At 43.7% G+C, this 25,685-nt stretch overlaps 1 protein-coding gene across 1 annotated transcript; it reads left to right on the forward strand.

Moving 5' to 3' along the window:
- The first annotated feature begins 1,307 nt into the window (after nucleotides 1-1,307).
- On the forward strand, nucleotides 1,308-6,407 carry MYF5 (myogenic factor 5). Its single transcript, XM_060244418.1, has 3 exons — nucleotides 1,308-1,739; nucleotides 5,171-5,246; nucleotides 5,464-6,407. Exons 1-3 carry the CDS (start codon nucleotides 1,308-1,310, stop codon nucleotides 5,655-5,657), a joined length of 702 nt encoding a protein of 233 aa, XP_060100401.1. The 3' UTR covers nucleotides 5,658-6,407.
- The last annotated feature ends 19,278 nt before the right edge of the window (nucleotides 6,408-25,685 follow it).

A 25,685-nucleotide genomic window follows, 5' to 3' on the forward strand; every position in this document is an offset into this window, starting at 1 on the left:
GGCTGCACCAAGCCAGCAGCTGCCGGGTGTTTTCACCACTTGTGCTTGTTGAACATATGCGCGCCTATTTGCCTGGACCCTTTTTAGTTGGAGATGCCGGGGATTGAACCTGGGACCTTCTGCTTACCAAGCAGATGCTCTACCAGTGAGCCACCGTCCCTCCCCTGTAGGTTTCTGTCCCTCAAAGGAAGGCGACTGGCCTCCGCGAGACAGCAGTGCTGCACCCGGCAAGTCCTCGCTAGGCCTCATCCGGTGGGGGCCAAAGGGGGGGGCTTAGCAGAGGTCTGCTAAATGCCTTTTCATCACCAGTGTGATGAAGTGCCCCCCACCCCCGCCAAGCGCTTCATCGGATCTCTGGGAAGCTTTTGTCGTCTCTCCGGGCTGGTCGGGCTAGAAATTGCTGGGGGGGGGGGGAGAGGGAGGCTGGCAGCTGGATCGCATCTGTAACGGTGCTCGGGCCCAGCCCTTTATCCTCCTCCAGCTCCTCTGGCAAGCTGAGCCCGGAGGCCGCTTTGTCTTGGGGCACCGGCTTCCCGGCATAAACGGGACCAGTTGTGGGGAGGCTCAGGCAAGAGAAATCCCGTCGGGCCAGACCCATCCCGCGGCTCTGTTGAAGAGCTCGGGAGGGAGGGAGGGAAGAGAGGCACCCGGCTGGTGGTGGCGCTGCTAAGGAACGGGCCCAGGACGTAGAGCTGCACGCCCGGTGCTGCCTGGGCTGCTCCTGACCCCAAAGCCAGAAGAAATGTGTCCTGCTCACAAAAAACTGCCCCATTGCTGGAAGTGCCCTCGTGGTCGCCAAGGCCTCTCAAACCCGGCCGGGGTCACTATCGCTACTGGGAAAGTCGTGGCGAAGAAGGAGGGCTCTCTATAAGAAGCGCACCTCCTGCGGGAAGCAAGTTCTACTGAAACCCGCCTGTGGGGGGGGGGGGGCGGGGCGGTGGGGAGACGATCCGTGCGCCCCTTCCCGAGAGAAGGAGAGAGAAAGAAGACTCTGCTCCGTCCCAGCTGGGAGAGGCTTCCTTCCGAGGAGGGCCAGGGGGCCTCGATGACCCTGGAGCCGGCGCCTTTCCCGCCCCTCCCCTCCCCCTCGCCTCCCTCTCCCGCCCCTTTCGCTGCTAAGTTCTGTGATCTCCGAAGTGTTACTAATTGCCCCCCGCCCCGGATCCGGCCCTTTAAGAAGGCGGCAGCCAGCCCACCGGCTCCACAGAGAGCCCGACGAGCCGCCCACGGTGCCAGCGGCAGGATGCCCCCAGGCCCGGGCAGCTAGCCGCGGACTGGTGGGGGCGGGAGGGCTCGGGCGCCGCGGGATGGAGGGGCTGCAGGGCCGCCGGTTCTCGCCCTCCTTCTTCTCGGTGGGCTCGCCGGAGGGGGAGCGGGCGGCGGGCGGAGCCCTGGCCGAGGAGGGGCAGCTGCGGCCGGGCGGCGGGCCCCACCAGTGCCTGCGCTGGGCGTGCAAAGCGTGCAAGCAGCAGTCGAGCTCGGGCGACCGGCGCAAGGCGGCCACGCTGCGGGAGCGGCGCCGCCTGCGGAAGGTCAACCAGGCCTTCGAGGCCCTCAAGCGCTGCACGGCCGCCAGCCCGGCCCAAGGGCAGCGCCTGCCCAAGGTGGAGATCCTGCGCAACGCCATCCGCTACATCGACAGCCTCCAGCACCTCCTGCGCCGCCACCAGCGCTGCCGCCCGCCAGCCCCCGCCGCCTCCCAGCCCGCCAGCCCCACCTCCAGCTGCTCCGACGGCGCGGTAAGCCTCCACGGAGGGCGAGGGGTCCGCGGCCACGGCTGCTGCTGCTGGGGGGGGGAGGGGAGGTCCCCAGGCAAAGGGGCGCACCTGCAGCACGGGGGGGGGGGGAGAGGAGTCCTTGTGAGATTCCCCGAGAGCAGGAGGAAAGAAGAAAGGGCCACAAAGAGCCGAGGACTGGCTGAGGCCCAAAAAGAGGCGGCTGAGCACAGCGCTTGCTCTCTCCTGACCTGAGTTCGATCCCGGCGGAAGCTTGGGTCAGGTAGCCGGCTCGAGGTTGGCTCAGCTTTCCATCATTCCGAGGTCGGTAAAATGAGTACCCAGCTTGCTGAGGGGAAAGTGTAAAGGACTGAGGAAGGCAATGGCAAACCACCCCGTTAAAAGTCTGCTGTGAAAACCTCCTGATGTGATGTCACCCCAGAGTCGGAAACGACTGGTGCTTGCCCAGGGGGACTACCTTTACCACCACCACCTCCTCCCTCCTCCTCCTTCTTTGGCTGGTCACACAAACCAGTCAGCCTGGCTCACCTTTCTGTCAACCACTGTCTGCTGTCTTCCAATGGCTGAGCAAGAATCTGAACCCAGAACCCTCATAACACTGCTTGCTGCTGGCCCCACATAATGACCAGGAGAACAATTCTAAGCAGGTCTACTCAAGCCTTTTTGGTGGGGTTAGGGCTGCCAGCTCTAGGTTGGGATATTACTAGAGTTTTTTGTGAGTGTATCCTGGGAAGGAGGGGGGGTTGCTTCAAAAACTTGCAATTTCTAACAACAGCTAAGATTGATACAAAGAAAACTGGGCCTTCAGCGCTCCACTACTGAAGGCCAAATATGTAAAATGGCCGTCTACTTGGAAGTAAACTGTACTGCAGGCAGCAGGACATTTCCTAGACAATATGCATAGCATTGGAATACTGTTTCTAAAATGAGCACCTGATGAATCCCAGAAGTCCAAACTGACTCTCAAAGAAGGAAATCTTTACATTAAAGAAAGCCCTATGCTTTAAAGCACTAATTTAGAAGATACACTAGTGGCAGTGCAACTAAATGCACTTACAATACCGTCCAGACTCCAGAGAGCATGTGTTCCCAGAAGGAAGTCTCACTGAATCCTGTGGGACTGGCTCTCATGTAAGCGTGCTTAGGATTGCATCCGCAGGCTGTTAAATCAGGGCAGTTGATTAGACACTCAGATCTTTCTAATGATGTTGCTTTGAAGTTTGTTGAAACCAGTGGGGTTTCCCAACCACATGTTTGGGATCCAAGCAGAGACCTTTGTATTCCAAGTCATCCGACCTAATTAGCTGAGGATGGGACTTGCTTTGGCAAACATTCTTGCTGCAAGCCGTGGCTCTTACTACTTCCCACCACATACACGGGTTGGGCTTCAGAGTATTATCTTTCCAAACAATCTCAAGAGTCTGTTGCTGCAATTTGCCTGTGTGTAGAAGAGCAGTCTCAAGGGGTTCTGGTGGATATTCTTTTGACAAGGGCACAAACCAAACAACGTTGGAAATGCCTGGGCTCCTCTCCCCACCCCCAGCCTGCCAACAGAGATGAAACATTTGTTTCTCCCAGGCGTTTATTCCATGCTGATGGAGAAAACACACCCACAGGCACAGTGCTGGGGGGCCTTGTTGCGGCCACATTCTTTTTGTGTGGCGTTTGGTCTGGGCGTGCCAGGCTTTGATGCGCTTGCCTGAAGCCATGGGAAAGTATCCTTTCCCTGCCGGGCTGATGCTTTCTCCTGCTCCAATCCATTCTTCATGGTTAACTTGGTGCTCCTCAGATGCTTTGGCCTTGGTTCCCCTTCCTTTCCGTTGCTCTCCCAAGAAGCAGTGTCAGAACAGAAGCCAAAGAGGACTTGGCTTCTCAGGAGGTCAGCTGAGAAATTCTGTACAATGTCTAGCTATTACTCACCCACTCTAATTAAATATGCTGAAATAAAACTGGTCCCAATTTTGATAGTATTTATTTCTTTAATTCATTTTTACTTCACCTTTCTCTCCAATGGGAAACTAAAGCGACATGCATCCTTCTCTTCTCCATTTTATCCATACAACAGCCCTGTGAGGTAGGTTTGCCTGAGAGAGTGTGACCGGCCCAAGGTAACCCAGCAAGCTTCAATGGCATATGGTTGGGATTTGAACTTAGGTCTCCCAGATACTAGTCTGACATTCTAACCACTACACTACACTGATGTAACAGTTATACCTCCAACATCTCTGTCTATCACATCTTTAACCACCCCTTCTTGGAGGGGAAGGGAAAGATAATGGCCTAACAGCACTCAATGAGCAAATGGAATGGTTCAGAATGGTTTTTGAAATTGTGCCTAAATTTTAATTATATGAGTTTGTTAATTTTAATGTATTTTAATTGTATATTATTTATATTATTATTAGAATCCATTTTGTGTCTAATTTCGAAACAAAATAAATCAGGTGGAATTCTTTCATAATATAGAATCACATAACTGGGGGAAGATTAACTCTTAATTGCACTAAATGCATTGTAAATGTGATTCCACACTTACTACAGCAGTAGATTGCTGCTGCGCTGCTTGTAGTAGTGTACCATTATATATTTCAAGAGGCTTTTTGCTCAGTTACCTATAGATGCTCAAAGAAGAGATCCAGTTCACTAGGATCTCTCCTTCTAAATGCCAGTCATTGACTATGTGACAAGATAAAGAGTATCTCCTCATGTAAAATGTTGTGAATCATCCTGCACCAGGGCATGGGAGCAGGGTTCTTTTATCTCAGGTGGTGCTGTATACGAAGGAATTCTAGCAACTCTAGCTTTAGAAGGAAATTTGCCAATCTTCATTCCACTCACCCTCCCATATGGGATCTATAGCATCCAGAGTACTGTGCTGCAGTCTGAAAACAGTACCTCCATCAGAAAGGTGGCAGCAGAGCTGATCATTCTTGCATGACTCAGACTAAGCAAGCCACACTAACCTATGTGTGTTATGTGCTGTCACATCACATCTAATTTATGGTCACCCTATGAACTGATGACCTCCAAAACATCCCACTAGTTTGCTCAGGTCCTGCAAACTGAAGGCTGTTCATTCCTTTATTGAATCCATCTCATGTTAAGTCTTCCTCTTTTCCTACTGTCCTCAACTTTTCCTAGTCTAGCTTTTTTTTTTTTATCCTTGAGAATACAAAAGCAAGTGCTTGCCTCCCCATCTGAGTTATCACTAACCACCCTAGCTTGGAAGAAAATCTCTTCTAACTCCCCCCCCCCCCACCCACCCTGCGGCAATCATTCTGAGACAGAATAAAGGTCATCCATCGTTCTTTCACACAAGATAGTTATATGGGAGCTTTGCTATGTTGGGTTTGAACATCACTCTGTTTGTGGTGGCTTAGAGTAAATGTAACTGAATTAGCTATTGTTCCAATAGCGACAAAACTCTGTTTCAGGTTGAATGCAACAGCCCCATGTGGTCCAGGAGAAACAGCTCTTACGACAATGTCTACTTCTCTGATCTCCACAATGGTAAGGTTTGAAGGCCTTCCTAGCATAAGGCCACATCAAGGTAGGTGATTTCTGTCTGGAAGGTTCAGGGATTCCAGAGCATTTTTCCACAGACCTTTGAAAGCTCTAATTAAATTTTATGTAAGAAATATTCCCTATTAAAAATGCCCAAGGTGGTATATAACAATTGGATGACATCTCTTTTAACTGAATGCCATTTCTTTCTTCCTCTTTGCAGTCTATTCCTCAGATACGAGTATGGCTCTATCCAGCCTGGATTGTTTGTCCAGTATAGTGGATCGAATCTCTTCCTCGGCTCAGCCTGCACTGCCCTTACAGGACACAGCTTCCCTCTCTCCCGGTGCCAGCCCTGAATCCCAGCCAGGCACTCCAGAGACCCCTCATCCCAGGCTCATCTATCATGTACTATGAGCTGCCTGAGACTTGAAACCAATGCACATGATATTGTTTGGGCATGTCAAGGCACTCCCAGCAGCCAGAAGCAGAGAGCTATCCAGTGAACTGCCTCTGTCCCACAAATATGTATATAGGGGAGGTCACTTTAAATTGTGTATATTTGTGAATAGTTTTATAAGGGGATTAAAATATATTTAATCAAGCCTCCATGTTTTAATATTGTATATCATAAATATATGTTGGTTTTAAATTGTACCACACTGAAATCTTAGTTATCATAAATTTGGAAGCAATAGACCCAGAAGAAGCTCCAATGTGATTTTTTTTTTTTTAGATTCTCCACCACCCACATGCAGGTGATTAAATTGCATTTTTATGTGTGCATTTTGCCTCCTAATATAGACTGGTTATGCTGAATTGTTATCTTTACCTGACAAAGAACAGCCCATAACAGCCAAGGCATTTGTTTTGGGATCAATATTTTAGGATGCTAGTAAAGGACAGAGCTTTATTAATTGTTTTATCATTACATTTTTACAATTGGGTGTGCCTTTTTTTTTTGGCCTTGGACATCCTGAGCAGTTTGTAACTATCTAATCATTGCATAAAATACTATAGAAATTAAGTAGTACCAAACAGATTGAAGGTATGCTTTCTTATTTCCACTCAGGTTTTTTCTCAATATGAGCTAGCCTACTGAGAATGCAAATTTAATTTTGACTTTTATTTTTATAGTCATACTTTCAATAAATTGCCTTTAGTGAACACTTTTGGACTCATGTTTCTATTGGAATGCAAACCCCTGGAAGACCCTTGGTACAACTTGCAATCATGAACAGCTCTTCAATGTGATATAGGAATTCTTTCAAGTCAGAGGGCTCTTAATATTTCAAAGCACTTTTGATCTCTGCAGAACTCAGTGCCTGGGACATAACTGAAGTTCTGATCATGTGAAAGGCATGTACATTAAGCTTTATGGAGGTGAATGGTTCTTCAGAGATCAGCTAAGCATGCCTTGTTTAAGTGCTGGACAGTGAATCATTCTCATGGAGTCAGTGTGTAAAATATGTCAGCTGCAAACCTCTAAATTTATATGTGAAGTTCCGTTTCATGTGATTCTTTCTGACTTGTGGGTAGGAAGAAACTACTGATATTGGCATAAAAACTCTTTATCCCCTCCCCAGTCCTTTTCCAGTTCAGACTACAAGCTTCACATTTTGTGCCACTTGCATTTGTAATTAATTGAGACCAAGTTTAGTGTAGTGACTAAATGAATGGACTCTAATCTGGGAGAATCAGGTTTGATTCCCTACTCCTCCAGTTTGGAATAGTGGTTAAGTGAGCAGACTCTTATCTGGGAGAACCAGGTTTGATTCCCCACTCCTCTACTTGCACCTGCTGGAATGGTCTTGGGTCAGCCATAGCTCTGGCAGAGATTATCTTTGAAAGGGCAGCTTCCGTGAGAGCCCTCTCAGCCCTACCCACCTCACAGGGTGTCTGTTGCGGGGGAGGAAGATAAAGAAGATTGTGAACCGCTCTGAGACTCTGAAATTCGGAGTGGAGGGTGGGATATAAATCCAATATCTTCTTCTCCACATACAGCTGCTGGGTGAGCTTGGGCCAGCCATAGTTCTCTCAGAGCTGGTCTCTCAAGAGCAGTTCTCTGAGAGCTCTCAGTCATATCTGTCTCACAGGGTGTCTGTTGTTGGGAGAGGAAGGGAAGGAGATTGTAAACTGCACTGAGACTCTGAATGAAGGGTGGGGTATAAATCCAATTTCCTCCTCTTCCTCCTCCTTTTCCTCCTCCTCCTCATGATTTTATTTAGCACCAAGCACATAACCAACTCTAAATGCTAAAAAGGCATCAAGAATTTTAGTAGAGCACATTGACTGAATCAAGAGGGTCCCAGGTTCAATCTCTGACATCTCCATCTTTATGGTTTTCAGGTAACAGCTGTTGGGAAAGACCCAGTTCTCAACATGGAGCTGCTGCTAGCCAGGCAAATGTCTTTGTTTCATGTGTTCAAATTTGTGTGCAGAAAAAATGGCCATTCATACTTCTATACAATACTATTAGAAGACTAACTATTAGAAGAGTAGAATAATCCCCTGAGGTGCCAATGACATAGCTGGCTTCAAAACTGTCTGGTTCCCCCCTTCCCCAAACATAATATGTTGCTTCCTTAGTGGTTGTCAGAAAGCCGCTAATGATCTTGCTATGTACATTAGGATACAGCAGGCAAAGTTATGGGTTTAGTCCTGAAATTAAGGATTAAATTGTACCTAATATTCCATTAACCACATGTGAAGGGGATCTTCCAGGAGTGCTAGAGTAGGACAGGTTGGGGACAAAATTACCATGATAATTTCTTATTTCCATAGAAAATTATTATGGGTCAAATATTGGCCAAGGCGTGAGCTACTTGTGGCACATTAATTTTCATTTGGATGAATTAAGATAATGAAGTATTACAGGCTATTTAATCCTCCAGGGTCCAGATAACAAACAAAAAGACTGAATCTTCTTTTTTGTCCTGGCTTGTTACACTATCTCATGCATTTTTTTTTACCATGGTACCTCAAACAAATTGAACATATGAACATATGAAGCTGCCTTATACCGAATCAGACCCTTGGTCCATCAAAGTCAGTATTGTCTTCTCAGACTGGCAGCGGCTCTCCAGGGTCTCAAGCTGAGGTTTTTCACACCTGTTTGCCTGGACCCTTTTTTGGAGATGCCAGGGATTGAACCTGGGACCTTCTGCTTCCCAAGCAGATGCTGTACCACTGAGCTACCGTCCCTCCCCTATTGAAATTGAAAGTATCTATTGCAAGATACAAGACAGTATCAGTAGTTTCTTTTTACTCTTTGTCTACAATATTTCTTTCCTGCCTGCTCAGCTTAAAGTCCCGAAGTAGTTTAAGTAGTAATGGCCAGCAACATTTTACAACACAAATGTATAAAACCCCCTGTTTCTTTTTGAGGCTGCCATGACCTTGATCAATGACCTTTTTCAAAGTATGCAGTGTGTAACACTGACAAATCACATGCTCGAAATATACACCACTTTCTGGCTAGCTGGCATTTCAAGAGTCACAGCCAAGGTCAACACCTCTCATATTTTGATTGGTGCAGGATCTGATGTAGATTGCTTAATATCCTGGAACAGCTGTAATGCTGAATCTCAACTGAAGGCACATTTGCTACCCAGTCAAGGTAACCAAGAGACTACATTTCAGAAGACTCCACATAAATGTTGATGTGACCGGCCGTTTCCCACCCTGGCACTTTTTTGCCCATTGCTTTAAACTGGGGAGAATTCCTGGGACAAATGACAGCTATATCTGTACAGTAGCATCATGTGCTCTTGGTTCAAAGCTTGGCTATTACACCCACAAACCAAGAGACATCCTGGGAGAGGGCAGATATTTTCCTGGGATACCCTGTGTGGTGACACCTAGAATCGAGTCGTGAGCAGTCTGCAAAATGCCCTAGCACAGGAAGGAATCTCCATGCAACTGCTCTGTGGGCATTAACTGCATACTGGGTCTCTTTGGAGCTCTCTCTGGGATCCAGTAGATCAAGAGCACATGCATGGTTATGCTTTCCCATTGTGGGTACTAGAAAGCAAACATTTCCAGCGTACTTGCTGCAGGACATCAGTAGTGTCTTGAACCAGCTGTAAAATCTTCATCTCTTTTTCATCATACTAGATTAGCTGGTGGGGGAGCAGGTACCTGCCCTGTTCTGCAGTTCACTGTTACCACAGCAGTAATCTGCTCACTGGAAGGTGACTGAGGGAACTGATAGAGATCTACTTGGCTCAGTAAAGCTACAGGCTTAATTTGCTAGTTTGAAAAGTAACAAGGACTTCCACGTAAGATGATTCCTCTGTACAGGCTCTCTATTTGCCTTATCCTAATTAAATTCTACAAGAACCAGGTCCAATCATCTGGGCAACATATATTGGCTGTTCTCACATTATGTTTTATATTCTCTCTCCAACATGGATATTAATATCTGCACCTGAAAAAGGAAGATGTGAAGAAGCCTAAGCAAGGACTGCTGCCCAGTTTGGTAATCTGGAAACTTGTGCCCTGATTGAGGCCAGAAATTATAAACTTAAGCATTTTTAACCTGTCATTCTCTGGAGCTCAACTCATTCTTCCATTTCTCTCAAATAATTCTCCCCTTTCTCTTTCGCTAACAACTAATACTTAAAAAGAAAAGAACAGTGATGTCTTGAGTTTTAGTTTAATATTTTGAAAATGTTCTCTAACTCAAAAGTGGTGTGCACGTATAGTATGCATATATATTAACTCCTCTTGCCTGAAGGGCAGCTCTGGGAATAATTTTAAGTTTAAGCAGCATCGTGAACAATTGCAGTTACTCTCTGGCTACTGAGGGAACTCTCCAGGATCGTGAAATATCTGTTCATTCAATGGTGGGTGCCAAAACCCACTATCCATTATTCAAGTTAACACATGGTACACACTACAGAATTCACAGTCACTGTTCAGAAAGAATGTTATTGCTAATTATATAGTTGGGCATGTGTATGGTCAGCTAACCCTTGTATTCTTTCTTTCCAGTCCATATTCTAATTAATGCTTCAAGACTGAGATGGTAAAGAGCTCATTTGCTCATTTTCCTGACAGTCTTGGACTCATTTACTTCCCCTTATTTAATTAGAATGTTGGAAATGACAAGCCTAAAAATATTTCCTGGGACAATTTTTATGGTCTTGAGGGAAAAACCCAGCTGAATTAATTTTATTATTTAATTCTGTTTATTTTTATGAGATTTTCCAGGTGATCATTAAATAATGCACATATGCACAATAGCTGTGATGCAGTTGTTGCTGGTAATCCAACATCTTTTACGCAGCTGGCACATGCTGTGTTTCATAAAATGTATCCTAGCCACTAATGGAGCAGCTGCATACTACTTGTGCTGTGTTTGTTTAAGTGTCACAAGCATCTATTGACACCACCTGTAGCAACTGACATACTCTATGCTAATGGCAGTTTAGGATCATTTATACAGAAGTGGTGTATTGAAAATATATTTTTCTGGTTGTTTTAGAGAGCTCTCCACTGTACACTCCATCAGCAATAAACACGCAGACTTTTAGTATTAAAAACTTCCAAGCCATTTTCAAGGGGAGCTTCCTGCCTATATAGTACTCATGCTGGCCCTGCACTTGTACCCATCAGCTAAACTATTTGATAAAGAACCAACATATTGATTCCCTGAACATAAATGCTATGTGGCTGTGTTCTTATCTTCTTATTTCTTAACTGATAGTGACATTCTAAGCCAGAGGTCACCAACTTTTTCTTTAATGAGTGCTGCTTTGGAGTAATGAAAAGTACTATGCAACAGGATGAGGAAATCTTGAGGTAGGACCACAATTGATGGAAGAGACTGTTTAATGAAAGGTGACTGTTGTGAAGCAAATCAAGATGGTGAGGGAGCAGAAAGAAGGGTATTATTTATGAAATGATACAAACAGCCTACCTGTTAGTAAGAATCCAGCTGAGCTCTCTTGGCGCCAGATAGTGCCCTTTCTATAGCACAGGGATTTCTCACATATTTATTAGCACAGTAAAATAAATGTCTAAAGGTTGAAACCTGAAACAATCATGCCAATAATTTTAATAATGAGCTTTAGCTTTACTGTGCAACATGTTGTTTGGTGGCCACATAAAGTACTTGTAGACTCACTCCCCTCCATCTGCAACAAAAGCCTAAATGTAAGAAAATATTGTACAACTCAAATTGGTTTAGACTTTGCAGACAGAACATTAATAACCATTAACAGTCCAATCCAGACATACGTGGCAGCCGGCCTCTCAGGCGTGGGCGGATCTATGGCGCCGCTCGTTGGCTTCCAAAGGGGTTTGGTGCACGGGAGCACGGTGGGACCAAGCCTGCAGATGTGTAAAATACTCTGAAGTGTGGGCTTCCAGAGTGGCGCGAGGGCGGGGACAGGAGGGGGCGGTGCCATAGGGATGCCAGGGATTAGCTGGCAGCGGCTAGGGAGCTGGCCCATGAGATACTCGACGGCGGAGAGAGCACTCCCCAGTGATAGGCTGCTGCATGCCCCACCCCCCTCACGCACACACCCAGCCCCATAGTGTGACTGTGTAATTCTTGGGGAAGCATCTGGTCAGCACTTACCGCTAGCTCCATGGAGCACCCTACCCGCCAAAGTGATGAAGTCGAGCCCCTGTCAGTGTCCCTTCAGTGGCTCCCCCTGATTAGGGGCTGGGTCCAGAGGGGAGGAGGACGGGGGCCACCCCACACACAAATCTGCCGTGCTCGCCCCCACCACATTCCTAGCCCCTGGGGCATGGGGAGGGGGTGTGGGCAAATCCAGGGTCCGCAACATGAGGGAGGCAGTTAGGGCCGACTGCCTGCATGGGGATGCCCTCCATAGGTTCTCCACCACATCGGTCGCCAGTGTCATGGTGTGGCTACCTTTGGAACAGGACAGGGGTCAGATGCTGGCATGAGCGGCCAGTCGCAGACGCCCCACATTCAGTGTCGCACCTTGAGGGGACTCAGGCTGCTCATCATCTGTCAAAGAGGAGCGCCTTCTTTGCCTCAGTCCAGTTCAGTTGGCGGTGACTCTCAGTCGATGCCGATCTGTCTGCCGCCATTCCTCCCACAGTCAGTGGAATGCAGGGGCTGCTGACCTCAGCTGGCTGATAGTGGTTGCTCTCATGCCGCCCCGCCCAGATTTTCCACGGGACACCAGCAGTGTCTGGAAGTTGTGGTGGAGCGCCTTGGGGTGGCAGCACAGCCACCGCAGCCTGCGCCATAGTGGCCACCAGGGACTCTTTACAGATCTGATGGTGAAGTTCGCAGGGAGTGTACACGACACCCAGATCTTCAGGCAGCATACAACCAGGCACACAGAATCACTCACATGGTCATCGAGCATGCCTTCGGGCAGCTGAAGATGAGGTTCCGCTGCCTGCACCACACAGGTGGCCGACACAGCATGCAGCCCCTGCCTGTGGCAAAGCTGGTCGCTGTGTGCGTCATGCTGCACAACATCGCCACCCGTCAATGCCGGGAACCCCTGTGCAATACCAGGCATGCCTCAGCAGGGTTCCTGCATGCCGTGGCCGTGGGACTGTCAGGTAGGCCACCACGGCAGGCATTCTGTGAGGTGTGAGTGGCCACAGATTCAACTCCCAGCTGAAGCCGTCCCTTGGCAAACAGTGGCCAACAGGGATGATAGCCGCCACTCACACGTCCCCACATGCTCCCTGGGCTGAGCAGGTGCACCTTCAAGTCCACAGGTTTATCTCATTTGCATATCCAGAACTCCCCGCGGCAGCCCTCGCTGACCCCTGCTTGTGGCCCCTGTGTGACCCCACTGAGCCCATTCCGAAGGGGGTCAGGAGGAGCCGATCATGCCAACACTCTCAGCCAGGACTGACCCCACCCCCAGCATGTAGCTGCTGTAAGCCGCCTCAGAACATCGCAGAAGCGGCCTGGCTTAGTGAGGTACTCCCCCGCCTCATTATGCTGGGCCTGTGGGTTTGAGACCGCCCTGCGGCAGGACTGCTCACATGCCCAGCTTCCCTCTTTATTGAGCCTGCCATCAAGCCACCATTATTTTTGACCAGCCAAGTCAACTCCCTGGGCTGCCTCTCCTTTCCTGTGTGCACCCACCCCCATCTCAGCCCCCCTGTCAGCTTCATCACAGACCCAGGTGGTGTGGACACATGGTACAGCCCTGGACAAGTGTCTGCCTTGCCGCCTATCAGCCCCCGCCTGGCTGCCTCTGGTGGGGCCATCCCACACAATTCCAGCTGTCCTGCATAATGGGCCAGCTGACTCACATGCGAGCCCGCAATCAAGGCAGCTGCGGTGGGGGCCGGGGCGAGCGGCAGGACGTGCTCTACATGGTGAGTCGCTGTCTGTGCTGTGGAAAGCCGGGACACGTGTCGCACCCCCTTCGCCCCGACATGGGGATGACTGAGAAACGGGGTGGGGGAGCTGCCAGCAGGATGGACGGCCAGGCCGCACCCCCACATGCACATGTGCGGTGGCCAGCACCCCAGCCAAAGCCACAACCATGCTGGATGGTCTTTGGGGCTGGGGGCCACGGGGACTCCTAGCTGGACTTACACGTCCATACAGGGGGCTCTGGAAGCAAGACCTGTTAGGACTGGGAAGCAAAAGTGGTTAAACAGTCAGCCCAAACTTTGCTCACCTTCCCCCAAGTCCAGCTGCTCTAACTTCACTAACATCCTTCTCTGTGCCATTCCTTCCACCAAGTGCACTCCTCCTCGCGCTAAGTCCACATGGCATGGCCCTCCGGAGCAGAGTGCCATGCCGTGCAACCTGCCCTCCCTGGGGAGTTGTATGTGGCAGGAGTTGAAAACTTTGTAGGGAGGGGGGGCATTGATTGGATGCGGGAGGAGGGCCATGACCAGCCTGGAGTTGGAGGGGATTAGTGGGGCGATAACATGGCTCCCAAACAGGTTTGTGCACTGCTGCACCAGCGCTGCCAGTGTGTGCTTTCTGCTTCCACTAGTGCCTATGGGGTACGCCAGCATTTTGCATGGCACAGGTTTGCGCCTGGTGTGGGGGGGTGTTCCTGAACCAAAAGCTCTCTGGAAGCCGATCAGCAGCAGCTATGCCCCTGGGTCGGTCCCCTCCTACACCGAAGTGTCGCCCTGTGCCTCTGCTGTGCCCCAAGTGTGGTGCGGCAGCGTGCCACCATCAGCCCACAGCAGCGGCAAGCTGTGGCGGCCGGAGAGTGGTGCATGCCCCATTTTCACCGGCGCAGAGGAGGATACACCGGTGTAAGCCTCCGTACCGCCGGCGTAGCAGTAAGTCTGCTTCCACAGCACTTTCAGCCCTCCCCCCTCTGGATTGTGCTGTAAATGTATATAATGGGTTTTTGTCAAAGTGAGATTGAGTAGAATGAGATAGGGGCTTGTGCTCTGTGTAAAAACAGCTGAAAACAGAGAAGAACAGCAGGTGTTTCTCCAGGTGGTTCCTTGTGGCTGCGAATGTTTTTGTACAGTTTACAGCTTCTTATGAAACCTTCAGATTCCATGTTTCAGACTCAGAGCATGTAAGCAGAAGTTAGAAAGCATAACGGGAATAGTCTGATTTGAGATCAGTCCTAAAGAATATCTAACTCTTTGCTTTATGCTTTTAAATTGATTTTCTTTTTTTGAATGCTTAATAGTAGGATTTTTCTGTCTGTGGATGACATTCTGGAATAAGAACATCATTATGATATCCAGCTCTGGTGCAAATGTGTGGGAGATGGAGTGCTTTGGGGACCCCTCTTTCTTTCAAAATATCATTTAAGAATGTTTTTAGATATACTTGATTTCTTTTCTAAGCTGCTCTTCTTGCATGATAAAAACTGTATATATTGGAAATATTTGGCATTAACTCATTAATCATTTAGAACCCTCAGTGTTTCTCTTCAGCATGTTAGACAAAATTAAATGTAGTCATTCTTTATTTTTATCAGTAACACTATATTTTTTTGCATAACTTAACATGGAATGCCAGGCAGAATAGTATGATAAATAAACTCAGTGCGGTTTTAACCTCTTGGTTAGTTGTCAGCAAAACTTTTACATTTTGTAATTTAGTTTATTGCAAAACCTATGGATGTTGATGGTCACTCTAAGAAAATAGCTAGATAGTTGTCTGTTGTACCTGGCAGAGGTTGCCACTGAGGTCAATGGTAACATTATTGGCAAAGCAAGTTTTTTGTTTTAATCATCATGATGACAGAAGGGGACACCTACTGGTATGATCGAGCACAGCTATTTATTTCAGAGGATACTCTGTGTTGACAACTTGGTTGCCCAGAGGTTCATGTAAAAAAGTGAATTGCATGATCTAACTCCAGTATTTATACTGATGAAAATGTGCTTTAACCTGGTGGCTGATCTTGCTAGAATTTATTTTTTAAAATCTCTGGAAAATACTGCTATAGTAATCAGTACATCATCTATTTTTTCACCTTTGTTGGGATTGTTCTAGGGACAGACCTGTTGGAAGGCTATGTCTGAAATAGGGATCGGCATGAACTGATTTACAAACAGAAGTTCATCATGAACCAGGCCTGGTTTGTGGCTCATGACCCTCGGTTTCTGCAGTCACTTCTTCCATGAACTGCCCAGAAACCAAAATTTTCAATGGAGGTTCATGTGCTTCATGGAAGCAGTTCATGGACCAGACATGTTGGCACTGATGAATTAATTGTTATGGAAATGAGGGAGAGGAATGGACTTCTGCAGCCCTGGAAACATCAATCTTAGCCCTCTAAAGCTTGATAGGACCCACACACTTCCACCTGAGTGGACTTTTTGTACACCTGTCCTGGCTGGGATGGTGTCTGGTGGGGTCAGGGCTCTGACCCACTACCTGTCCCTCTGCTATAGACAAGCAGAGGGATAAACCCATGGTTTACTCAACAGAAGACTCATCCTCTCACCTAATTGTCTGTGCCCCTCTGTGTCATGAAGGTGAAAGTAGGGTCCACAGATTCACCCCCATCCCACATTCATCCCCTGTCCCTGTGGGGGTTTTGATTTTTGGGCTGCTTGCCAATTTTTATTCTTCCAGCAGTGTTTTGGTTATGTGTGACCTTGGAAGGAGTTGTTCTAATCTCCTTCTAATTAATGGTTACCCTCAGCTGCCTTGGGTTGATTAGTTCTTCCAGAATGCCCATTTTTGGTTTGTCATTAGCCAGCTGAGGGGGATTTATACTGTTCCCAAAACCGTTTGTTTTATATACTGTCTTTTTGGCAAAAAGCCGTCCTGCTTCCTGGCTGGTGATTATGGTGTAAGTCTTATTAGTTAGTTATATTCTATAACGCTATTGTTTTCTTGCACCAGTCTGTTTTAAAACTACCTGCCAGCTCAATAAAGTAATATTTTTGCTTATTTTTGAGTTGTGCTGCCTTGTCTGTTACTGTAAAGAAACACCTTGCTCTGCCTCAAGCCAGAGCAGAGTTTAGGTTGTTACAACTGGTGCTGCTAAATAAATGAGCTAAGGGAAAGACCCAGGAGGCAATCGCTTGCCTCATTGATGAGATGAGATAACTGTGGTGGGGTCAGACAACCCCCTCTGAAACAGAACTGCTGACTTGGTGAAGACATCACAGGAAATGGCACCATAGAAACAACACGATCTCAGAAAAGACTCCCAAGCAGCGTTAAAGAAAGTGCAGGAGGTGGAAGAAAAGGTGAAAGACCAAGATTCGAGAATTGATACAGTGGACTCCACTATACAGAAAATGCAGGAGAAAGCATTGTAACAAGACTGTAAACTAATGGAAAATCAGATTCATTTGAGAGGAGTGCCTGAATCTGCTGAGACTGACTTAAGGACATATATAATAAAAATCATTGCTGAGTTTTTGGGTGATGACCCAGATGAAACCATTTATTTCTACGACTATATTTACAGGGTTAACTCAGACTATGCCAGAAAAAAACAAATTACCAAGAGATGTGGTAGTAATATTTGTGATGTTGTGGGAAAGATTCGGAGTAAACAATTTGAAAGTACATTGGAGGTGGATGGCAGTAGCATAAGAATTATGAAAGAATTGCCAAAGAAAGTTATAAATGACAGGAGATTGTACAAAAAATTGGCTGAAAAGTTAAGGGAAAATGAAATGAGATATAGATGGATACTTCCAGAGGATCTAAGTTTTGAATCCAAAGGAAAGAGATTTACAATTACAAGCACTCAAGAAAAGAAGTTTTTGGATGAATATAAGGAATTTGGGGGTACAGACTAAAAGTAAAAAATCATTATGGATTACAGATTAATATATTGGAATGTAAATGGACTAAATTCACCACAAAAAAGGGCAACCTTTAATTGGATTGGGAAACCAAAATGTAATATAATCTGCTTACAAGAAGTACACATTAAACAAACGGATTACAATTTTTTATGGAATAAACAACTTGGTATGGAATTTTGTTCTTTGGCTAAGGAGAAAAAAAGGGGTGTTGTTTTTTTATGTTAAACAAGAATTAGACCCAAAATTGATTTTAAAGATGATGATGGCAGATATATTGCGATGGAAGTGATGTTAAACTATAAAAGAACTTTGTTATTGGGATTGTATGCCCCAAATGGAGCAAAAGACTCTTTCTTCAAAGACATTATGCAACAATTAGATCAAGTGGCATATGAGCAAATTATGATAATGGGAGATTTTAATGGAACAGTTAAAAATATTTTGAAGGAAAACTACCAAAGTCTTTTTTTGATTTGGTAAAACAAGAAAGTCTGGAAGACATATGGAGGGAATTTAACCCTAAAGAACATGACTATACTTTCTTTTCAGCAAGGCATAATTCTTTCTCGAGAATTGATATGTTATGGATTACAAAAGATCTTGGACTTATAACAAAAAAAAATAGAGATTCTTCCTAAAATAGGGGCAGACCACAACTCACTAATGTGGTTTGCAAAACCTATGAAAAAGACCCTAAAATGGCAGATAAATGAAGATTTGCTACGGAAACAGGAAGTAGTGGCGTCTCTGGAAAAAGAGACTAATTTCTTCTTTCAAATAAATGAAAAAGAGGACACTCAATTTCAAATTGTGTGGGATGCATAGAAAGCGGTGATGAGGGGCATCTTAATTACACTGAACAATAAAGATAAAAGAGCCAAAAATAAGCAAATGATGGACATTCAGAAAGAAATTGGAAAAAAGGAGAAGGCGCTTAAAAAGAGACCTGGGAAAAAGAAAATTATAAGGGAGATTACAATACTACAAAGTCAATTGAGACATTTGTTGAATAAAGAAGTGGAATGGAACTTAAAAAGACTTCAACAGAAATCTTTTGAAGGAGCGAATAAACCTGGAAAATATTTGGCCTGGCAAATGAAAAAAAAAGGGGGAGCATAAAATTATTAACAAAATTGTATCGGGAGGTAAGGACATTGTTGACCAGGAAGGAATTAAAAGAGAATTTTATAAATATTATGCCAAGCTGTTTAAATGCCAAAAGGTGGATAGGGGAAAAATTGACACATATTTACAGAATATTAAATTAAACCCCTTAACAGAAAATATGAAAAAGGTATTAAACGAACCAATTGAAAAAGGAGAAATAGAGGCAGCAATTAATTCAATGAAATTAGGGAAAGCACCCAGTCCAGATGACTTTACAGCAAATTTTTATAAAGTCCGCGTGAAGGCGCTATTACCAAAACTTCAGAAATTGATGAATATTATAAGAATAGATGGGAAAATACCTAACACAGGGAAAGAAGCAGTAATTTCGTTGATACCGAAAGAAGACAGAGATGCTACAAATGTAAAAAACTATAGACCAATTTCATTACTCAACAATGATTCTAAAATATATGCCAGAATTTTAGCAGAACGCCTTAAACAGCATTTGAACAATTTTATTAAAGAAAAGCAAGCAGGATTTCTTCCCAGGCGACAAATTAGACACAATATCAGAACAGTTATAGAGATCATTGAATATTATGAGAAACATCCTGAAAAAGAAGTAGCAGTATTTTTTGCAGATGCAGAGAAAGCATTCGATAATGTGCATTGGGATTTTATGTTTGCAGTGATGGAGAAATTGAGATTGGGAGAAGATTTTATAAGAATGGTGAAGGCGATATATACTGAACAACAAGCAAGTCTCTGTGTAAATGCAGACTTGATGGAAAAAATGATAATTAGTAAAGGAACAAGACAAGGTTGCCCTCTATCTCCATTGATATTTATAATGACTTTAGAAGTTTTGCTTATGCAAATTCAAGAAGATAAAGAGATAGAGGGACTGAAATTGAAAGGTTTTTCTTATAAATACAGAGCGTTTGCAGATGATATAACATTTATAAATGAAAACCCCACTCATGTAAAACCATTGTTGCTTAGTAAGATACAAGAATATGGAGAACTGGCAGGCTTTTATATAAACAAAGAAAAATTGAAAATTTTGTGTAAAATATGTCAAAGAGCAAACAGGAAGGTTAACAGAGTGTGAAGTTACCCCCAAAGTAAAATATTTAGGTGTGGAAATCACAACAAAAAATATTGACTTGTACAAAAATAATTAAGAGAAGCTTTGGAGTAACATTGATGGAGATTTGATAAAATGGAACAAGTTGAATTTGTCTACGCTGAACAGAATTTCTGCAATCAAGATGAATGTCTTACCAAGAATTATGTTCCAGTTTCAAACAATTCCAATAGTGAAAGATAACAAGCAATTTAATAAATGGCAAAGGAAACTTTCAAAATTTGTATGGGCTGGGAAAAATCCAAGAATTAAAATGAAAATTTTGACTGATGCAAAAGAAAAAGGAGGTTTCCAACTGCCTGATTTAAAGTTGTACCATGATGCAGTATGTTTGGTGTAGATCAAGGAATGGATGACGTTATTAAATAAAAAACTACTAGTATTAGAAGGTCATGGAAATGTTTTTGGTTGGCATGCTTATATGTGTTATGGGAAAAGTAAGATGGACGGGTTTTTTTGCATCATTATATAAGAAGCAATTTGCTAAATACCTGGTTAAAATATAAAAGATATGAGGATGAGAGGAAACCGCCCTGGATTGTGCCAACAGAAGTAATAAAATTATATTCAGATGCTAAAGAAGAGAAGTGGTTATCATATAAACAGCTTTTAAAAATACATGGAGGAAAGGTGGAATTAAAATCGGCTGAGGAATTACAATATAAATATAACTGGTTCCAACCGCAACAAATTAAGAGTTTGCTTGAACAGGACATTAAAAATGATGGAATAAGACAAGAACAAACAGAATTGGAGAGAATACTGTTTGGTGAAAATGAAAAATTGATTTCAAGAACTTATAAACTATTATTGAAATGGTCTACGGAAGATGAAGTAGTTAAATCTCAAATGATAAAATGGGCGATAAATATAAATAAGGAAATACAGATGGAGTCATGGGAATATTTATGGAAGAACTCTATGAAGATATTGACATGTTACAATATTAAAGAAAATTGTTTCAAAATGTTATATAGGTGGTATGTGACACCTAAGAAATTGGCAAAAATGAACAATCAGGTGTCGGATAGATGTTGGAAATGTAAAAAACAAGAAGGATCTTTCTACCATATGTGGTGGACTTGTGAAAAGGAAAAACAATTTTGGCAAATGATTCAGCAAGAGATTTCGAAAATTTTGGGTTATAACATTAAGAAGGGACCAGACATCTTTCTGTTGGATTACAAATGGAAACATTTCCGAAACAAGATAGAACGATAATTTGGTATATGCTTTCAGCTGCATGGACATTATATGCGCAGATGTGGAAGCAAGACAAAACACCAGAAAATTGGGACTGGACTTTAAAAGTTATGCATTGAAGTGAAATGGACAAGCTTACAAGAATCTTAAAAGAATATGATCTAGAGAAGTTTAAAAAGGAGTGGGGAAAGTTTCAAAAATATGTTGAAAAACAATGGAATGTTAAAGGATATTTGGCGATTTTTGACAATGGTTGAACTTTAAAGGAATGATAAATGGATTATAGTCAAAATGTGAGACCATGTGAACGTATTTTTTCTTTTTTCTTTTGATAAGGACTAAAGGATTATTATGAAGATGGATTACAATTATAACATATGGGGGTTTTTTGTTTTTTTTTCCCCCCTATTCTTTTTTTTTTGTTTTAAGATCTCTTTATGAAGATTCTTTAATAGATAAAATTACCTTTTTTTAGCAATTTAATTAAAATACACTGCCAGGGGTCATGAAAAGGGGGGGAGGGTGGAGAAGATGTAATGTATTTGTATTAACCTTTTAATAACAGATGATAAGTATTATTACAATATATTGCAGTATAATAAATTGGTTTAAACAAAAAAGCATCAGACCCAGTACTGAGCTCTGTGGTACCCCAGTGCTTACCACCTTCCACTCTTAAAATTGCCCGTTTATACTCACTCTCGTTTTCCTATTAATTAGCCAGTTCTTGATCCACAAGAGGACTTGTCCTTTTACCCCATGACTCTCAAGCTTACTTAGGAGCCTTTAATGAGGAACTTTATCAAAAGTTTTCTGGAACAAGGTAAACAACATCTATTGGGTCCCCTTTGTCCACCCCTTCAAAGAACTCTAACAGGTTAGTGAGACAAGATCTTCCCTTACAGATCTTCTCATGCCGAGTCTTTCTCAATAACTTTTGTTCATCAATGTGCCTACTAATTCTTTCTTTTTTAATGGTTTCCACCAACTTTCCTGGTATTGAAGTCAGACTGACTGACCTATAATCAGAAGTGTTTCCGGCTCAACATTAGGAAGACCTTACTGACAGAGCAGTTCCTCAGTGAAACAGGCTTCCTCAGGAGGTGTTGGGCTCTCCTTCCTTGGAGGTTTTTAAACAAAGGTTAGATGGCCATCTGACAGCAATGCTGATCCTGTGAACTTAGGGGGTAGTATTTGTGAATTTCCTGCATTGTGCAGGGGGTTGGACTAGATGACCCTGAGGGTATCTTAAAACTCTATGGTTCTATGATTCTATTTCTGTCCCCCAAGAACATTTATGTTCCCCCAAGCATCAGTGCTTTCAGCCTCCCACCCACATACACCCCATCACCATGTTTGTCCCCCCTAGCCTAAATCGTCCACCCCATTGGGGAGATGGATTCTGGTTGGACCCAGCCATTGTCACCCAGGGCTCTCTTTCATTGTTAAAAGGCCTTTCTCTCTTAAACTCAAGGATTGTTGAGCCACACTCCCCCTCACTGGGATTTGTGAACACCTCCTTTTGAGCCACAACCTGTCCCTCTTCCATAGCCAAGCATAGGGTCTCAGCAGATGCTAGGTTCCTCAGTGGAGGAACTGCATCCCTTCATTGGGATATTTTAACATTTCTTCCTCATGAGCTGCATCCCCCCAAGAATTGGCACCTCCAGTCTCCCCCATCTACATATCTACGCATGTATTTTATGGGCTTGTGAACCACCACTTATCCTCTGACTACAGTGAAGCACAGGCTCTCAGCAGGTGCAAGGATCCTCAACTAAGAAACCACGCCATCTCATTAGGATATTTTAACACCCCCTCGTCCCTACAAGAATCATCACTTCAAGCCAGGGCTGGATCTAGGAGGGAGCAGAGGGGGCGCATGCCCAGGGTGCCGCTGGAGGGGGGGCCAAATTGGGTACGGAGTCCATTCTATTTTATGAGCCCATAGAATAGAATGGGCCCATAAGGGGACATCATTTATTAATTCCCACCTCCTCAAAAACGTATCAATCTGGTCCTGCTCCAAGCCTCCCCAATCCACACTTGCCTCTTCATGACTTCTGTCCTACCCAGAATTGGTGCTTCTACCCCACCCCCTTTGGAGAGATGGATTCTGGTTGTGGCCAGCTTCTCTCACCTTAGAAGGCCTTCTCCTTGCCCATCCTGTTGGGGATATGGATTCTGGCTGTGGCAGCTCTCACCTTAAAAGACCTTCCCTACACCCACCCCATTGGGGAGAGTGGCAGTTCTCACCCAGGGCTGTTTCCACATTAAAAAACCTTTCTCTCTCAGGCTCAAAGGCTGCTGTGCTACACTCCCCCTCATTGGGATTTGCAAACTCCTCCTCCTGAGCCACCACTCATTCCCTCTGCCACAGCAAAGCATGGGTTCTCAAGCAGGTTTTTAATTTTTTAAAGGTCAGGTAGTGTATGACTGGTATGTTAGACTAGCATCTAGAAGAGCTGGGTGCAAATCAAGTTTGCTGGGTGAGCTGCCATCAAGACTGCTGAACCAGCACATTCTCACAGCATTACCTACCTCACAGGGTTACTGTGAAACTAAATGGCAAAGTAGGAAAATGCCATGCATGCTGCTGTTTGGAGAAAAGGCAGGATAAACATATGCTGAATAGGGCTTTTATATCATGTTTGAAAAAAATGGGTCTGTTAGCCAAAAGTAAAATAGTAAAAGTTTAGTCAATGTAAACTTAACTGAAAAGTTGTGCAGGGATAATTCATAATTATCAGGAATAAAATACAATATCTGCTTTATTTGTGCTTCTAACCATTATAGACTTCTATAAGAGTTGGCAGTTGATTTTCAAGCGCTATGCCTGTTTTGTGCCACTAGATGGCTCCCATAACGTTTGAATTATTTTAGACAAGCTCTGGAGAGTTTTTCGGTTTGCCAAGACTAAACTGATTTGAACTGTTGTAAACTCATGGCTTCTACCAGCAATATGAAAGGATCTAAGGCTGCCCTCCACAAACCACTCAAGCCAGAATCCTTGGATTTAAAACAGTTTATCCTAGTCCTATATACATTTGCAGTCGTAAAAGTTAACTTGCAAATTATGCTGTTGCATCAGAATGGCTGTCCAACTAATTTCAGTGGAATTAAAATTACACCATCTTAACTTGCTCCTGAATTGATCTTTAATAAATCTTTAGAATAGTTCTTTAAACTATACACAGGGGCAAACTGGAATCATCTGAGTATGAAGCTTGGTCACGTGGTACCATAGAACTCTAATATAATATGATTCAGTTTGGCTTCCATTAATTCTTTACCTTGGGCAGCCTCTAAAATGTTTAGTCGATGTAAACTTAACTGAAAAGTTTGTAAACGTTTAGCTTAGCTTTAACATATGGATTTTCAATATTCTTCTGCTCTCTGCCTTGTAAGGGACATGTGTGTTTCATTTAGTGCAGGTGAGACATTTGATTATTTACTGGGCTTTATAGTCTTAAAGGGATACTGCCGCTGGTTTTTTTGGACCCAGCAGGCTTCACACATTGAAATTTTATTCCTGCAAATACAAGATGATAAAGAAATATAAGGGTTGAGAGTTAAAGGATTTATTTACAAATATAGAGCATTTGCAGATGATATAATGTTTATAAATGAAAATCCTACACAAGTAACACCTTTGTTGTTAGCTAAAATACAAGAATATAGAGAACTGGCAGGATTTTATGTTAATAAAGAAAAATCAAAAATTTTATGTAAAAATATGCAAGTATATAAACAAAAGGAGTTGCAGAGACTAACAGGATGTGAAGTCACCTCTAAAGTAAAATATTTGGGTGTGGAAATAACAATGAAGAATATTGACCTGTTCAAAAATAACTATGAAAAGCTATGGCGTAAAATGGATGAAGATGAGATAAAATGGAATAAGCTTAACTTGTCATTGCTTGAAAGAATAGCTGCAATTAAGATGAATATTTTGCTGAGAATAATGTATTTGTTTCAAACTATTCCGATTGTGAAAGACTGTAAACAATTTAACAAATGGCAAAGGAAGATTTCAGAATTTGTATGGGCTGGGAAGAAACCAAGGATTAAAATGGAAGTTTTAATAGATGCTAAAGAAAGGGGAGGATTCCAATTACCAGATTTAAGATTATATCATGAAGCAGTTTGTTTAGCATGGATAAAAGATTGGGTGACGCTGCTGAATAAAAGACTTTTAGCATTGGAAGGTCATGGAAATAAATTCAGCTGGCACGCTTATATGTATTATGGGAAGAAAAAGATGGATAGTTTTTTCTCTCACCATTATATAAGAAATAATTTGTTGAATACCTGGATGAAATATAAGAAATATGGTGATGAAAGAAAACCATTATGGATAGTGCCAGCAGAAGTGATAAAAATAACAGCTGAGACAGGTGAGGAAAAATGGCTGTCATACAATCAACTATTAAAAATACAAAGTGGCAAAACAGAACTGAAAACTGCTGTGGAGTTGAATAACAAATACGATTGGTTTCAAATGCAACAAATAAAGAGTTTGGTGAAAAATGATATTAAAACTAAAGGAATAAGACAAGAGCAAACAGAAATGGAAAAAGTTCTGCTTTGAGATAATGAAAAATTAATTTAAAAAACTTATAAGTTACTTTTAAAATGGTCTACAGAAGATGAATTAGTGAAATCTCAAATGATTAAATGGGAAATAAATGTAAATAAAGAAATTCAGATGGATACATGGGAATATTTACGGAAGAACTCTATGAAACTTTCAATACGTCAGAGTATTA

This window comes from Heteronotia binoei, chromosome 8, assembly GCF_032191835.1.
Source record: "Heteronotia binoei isolate CCM8104 ecotype False Entrance Well chromosome 8, APGP_CSIRO_Hbin_v1, whole genome shotgun sequence".
Lineage (NCBI taxonomy): Eukaryota > Metazoa > Chordata > Lepidosauria > Squamata > Gekkonidae > Heteronotia > Heteronotia binoei.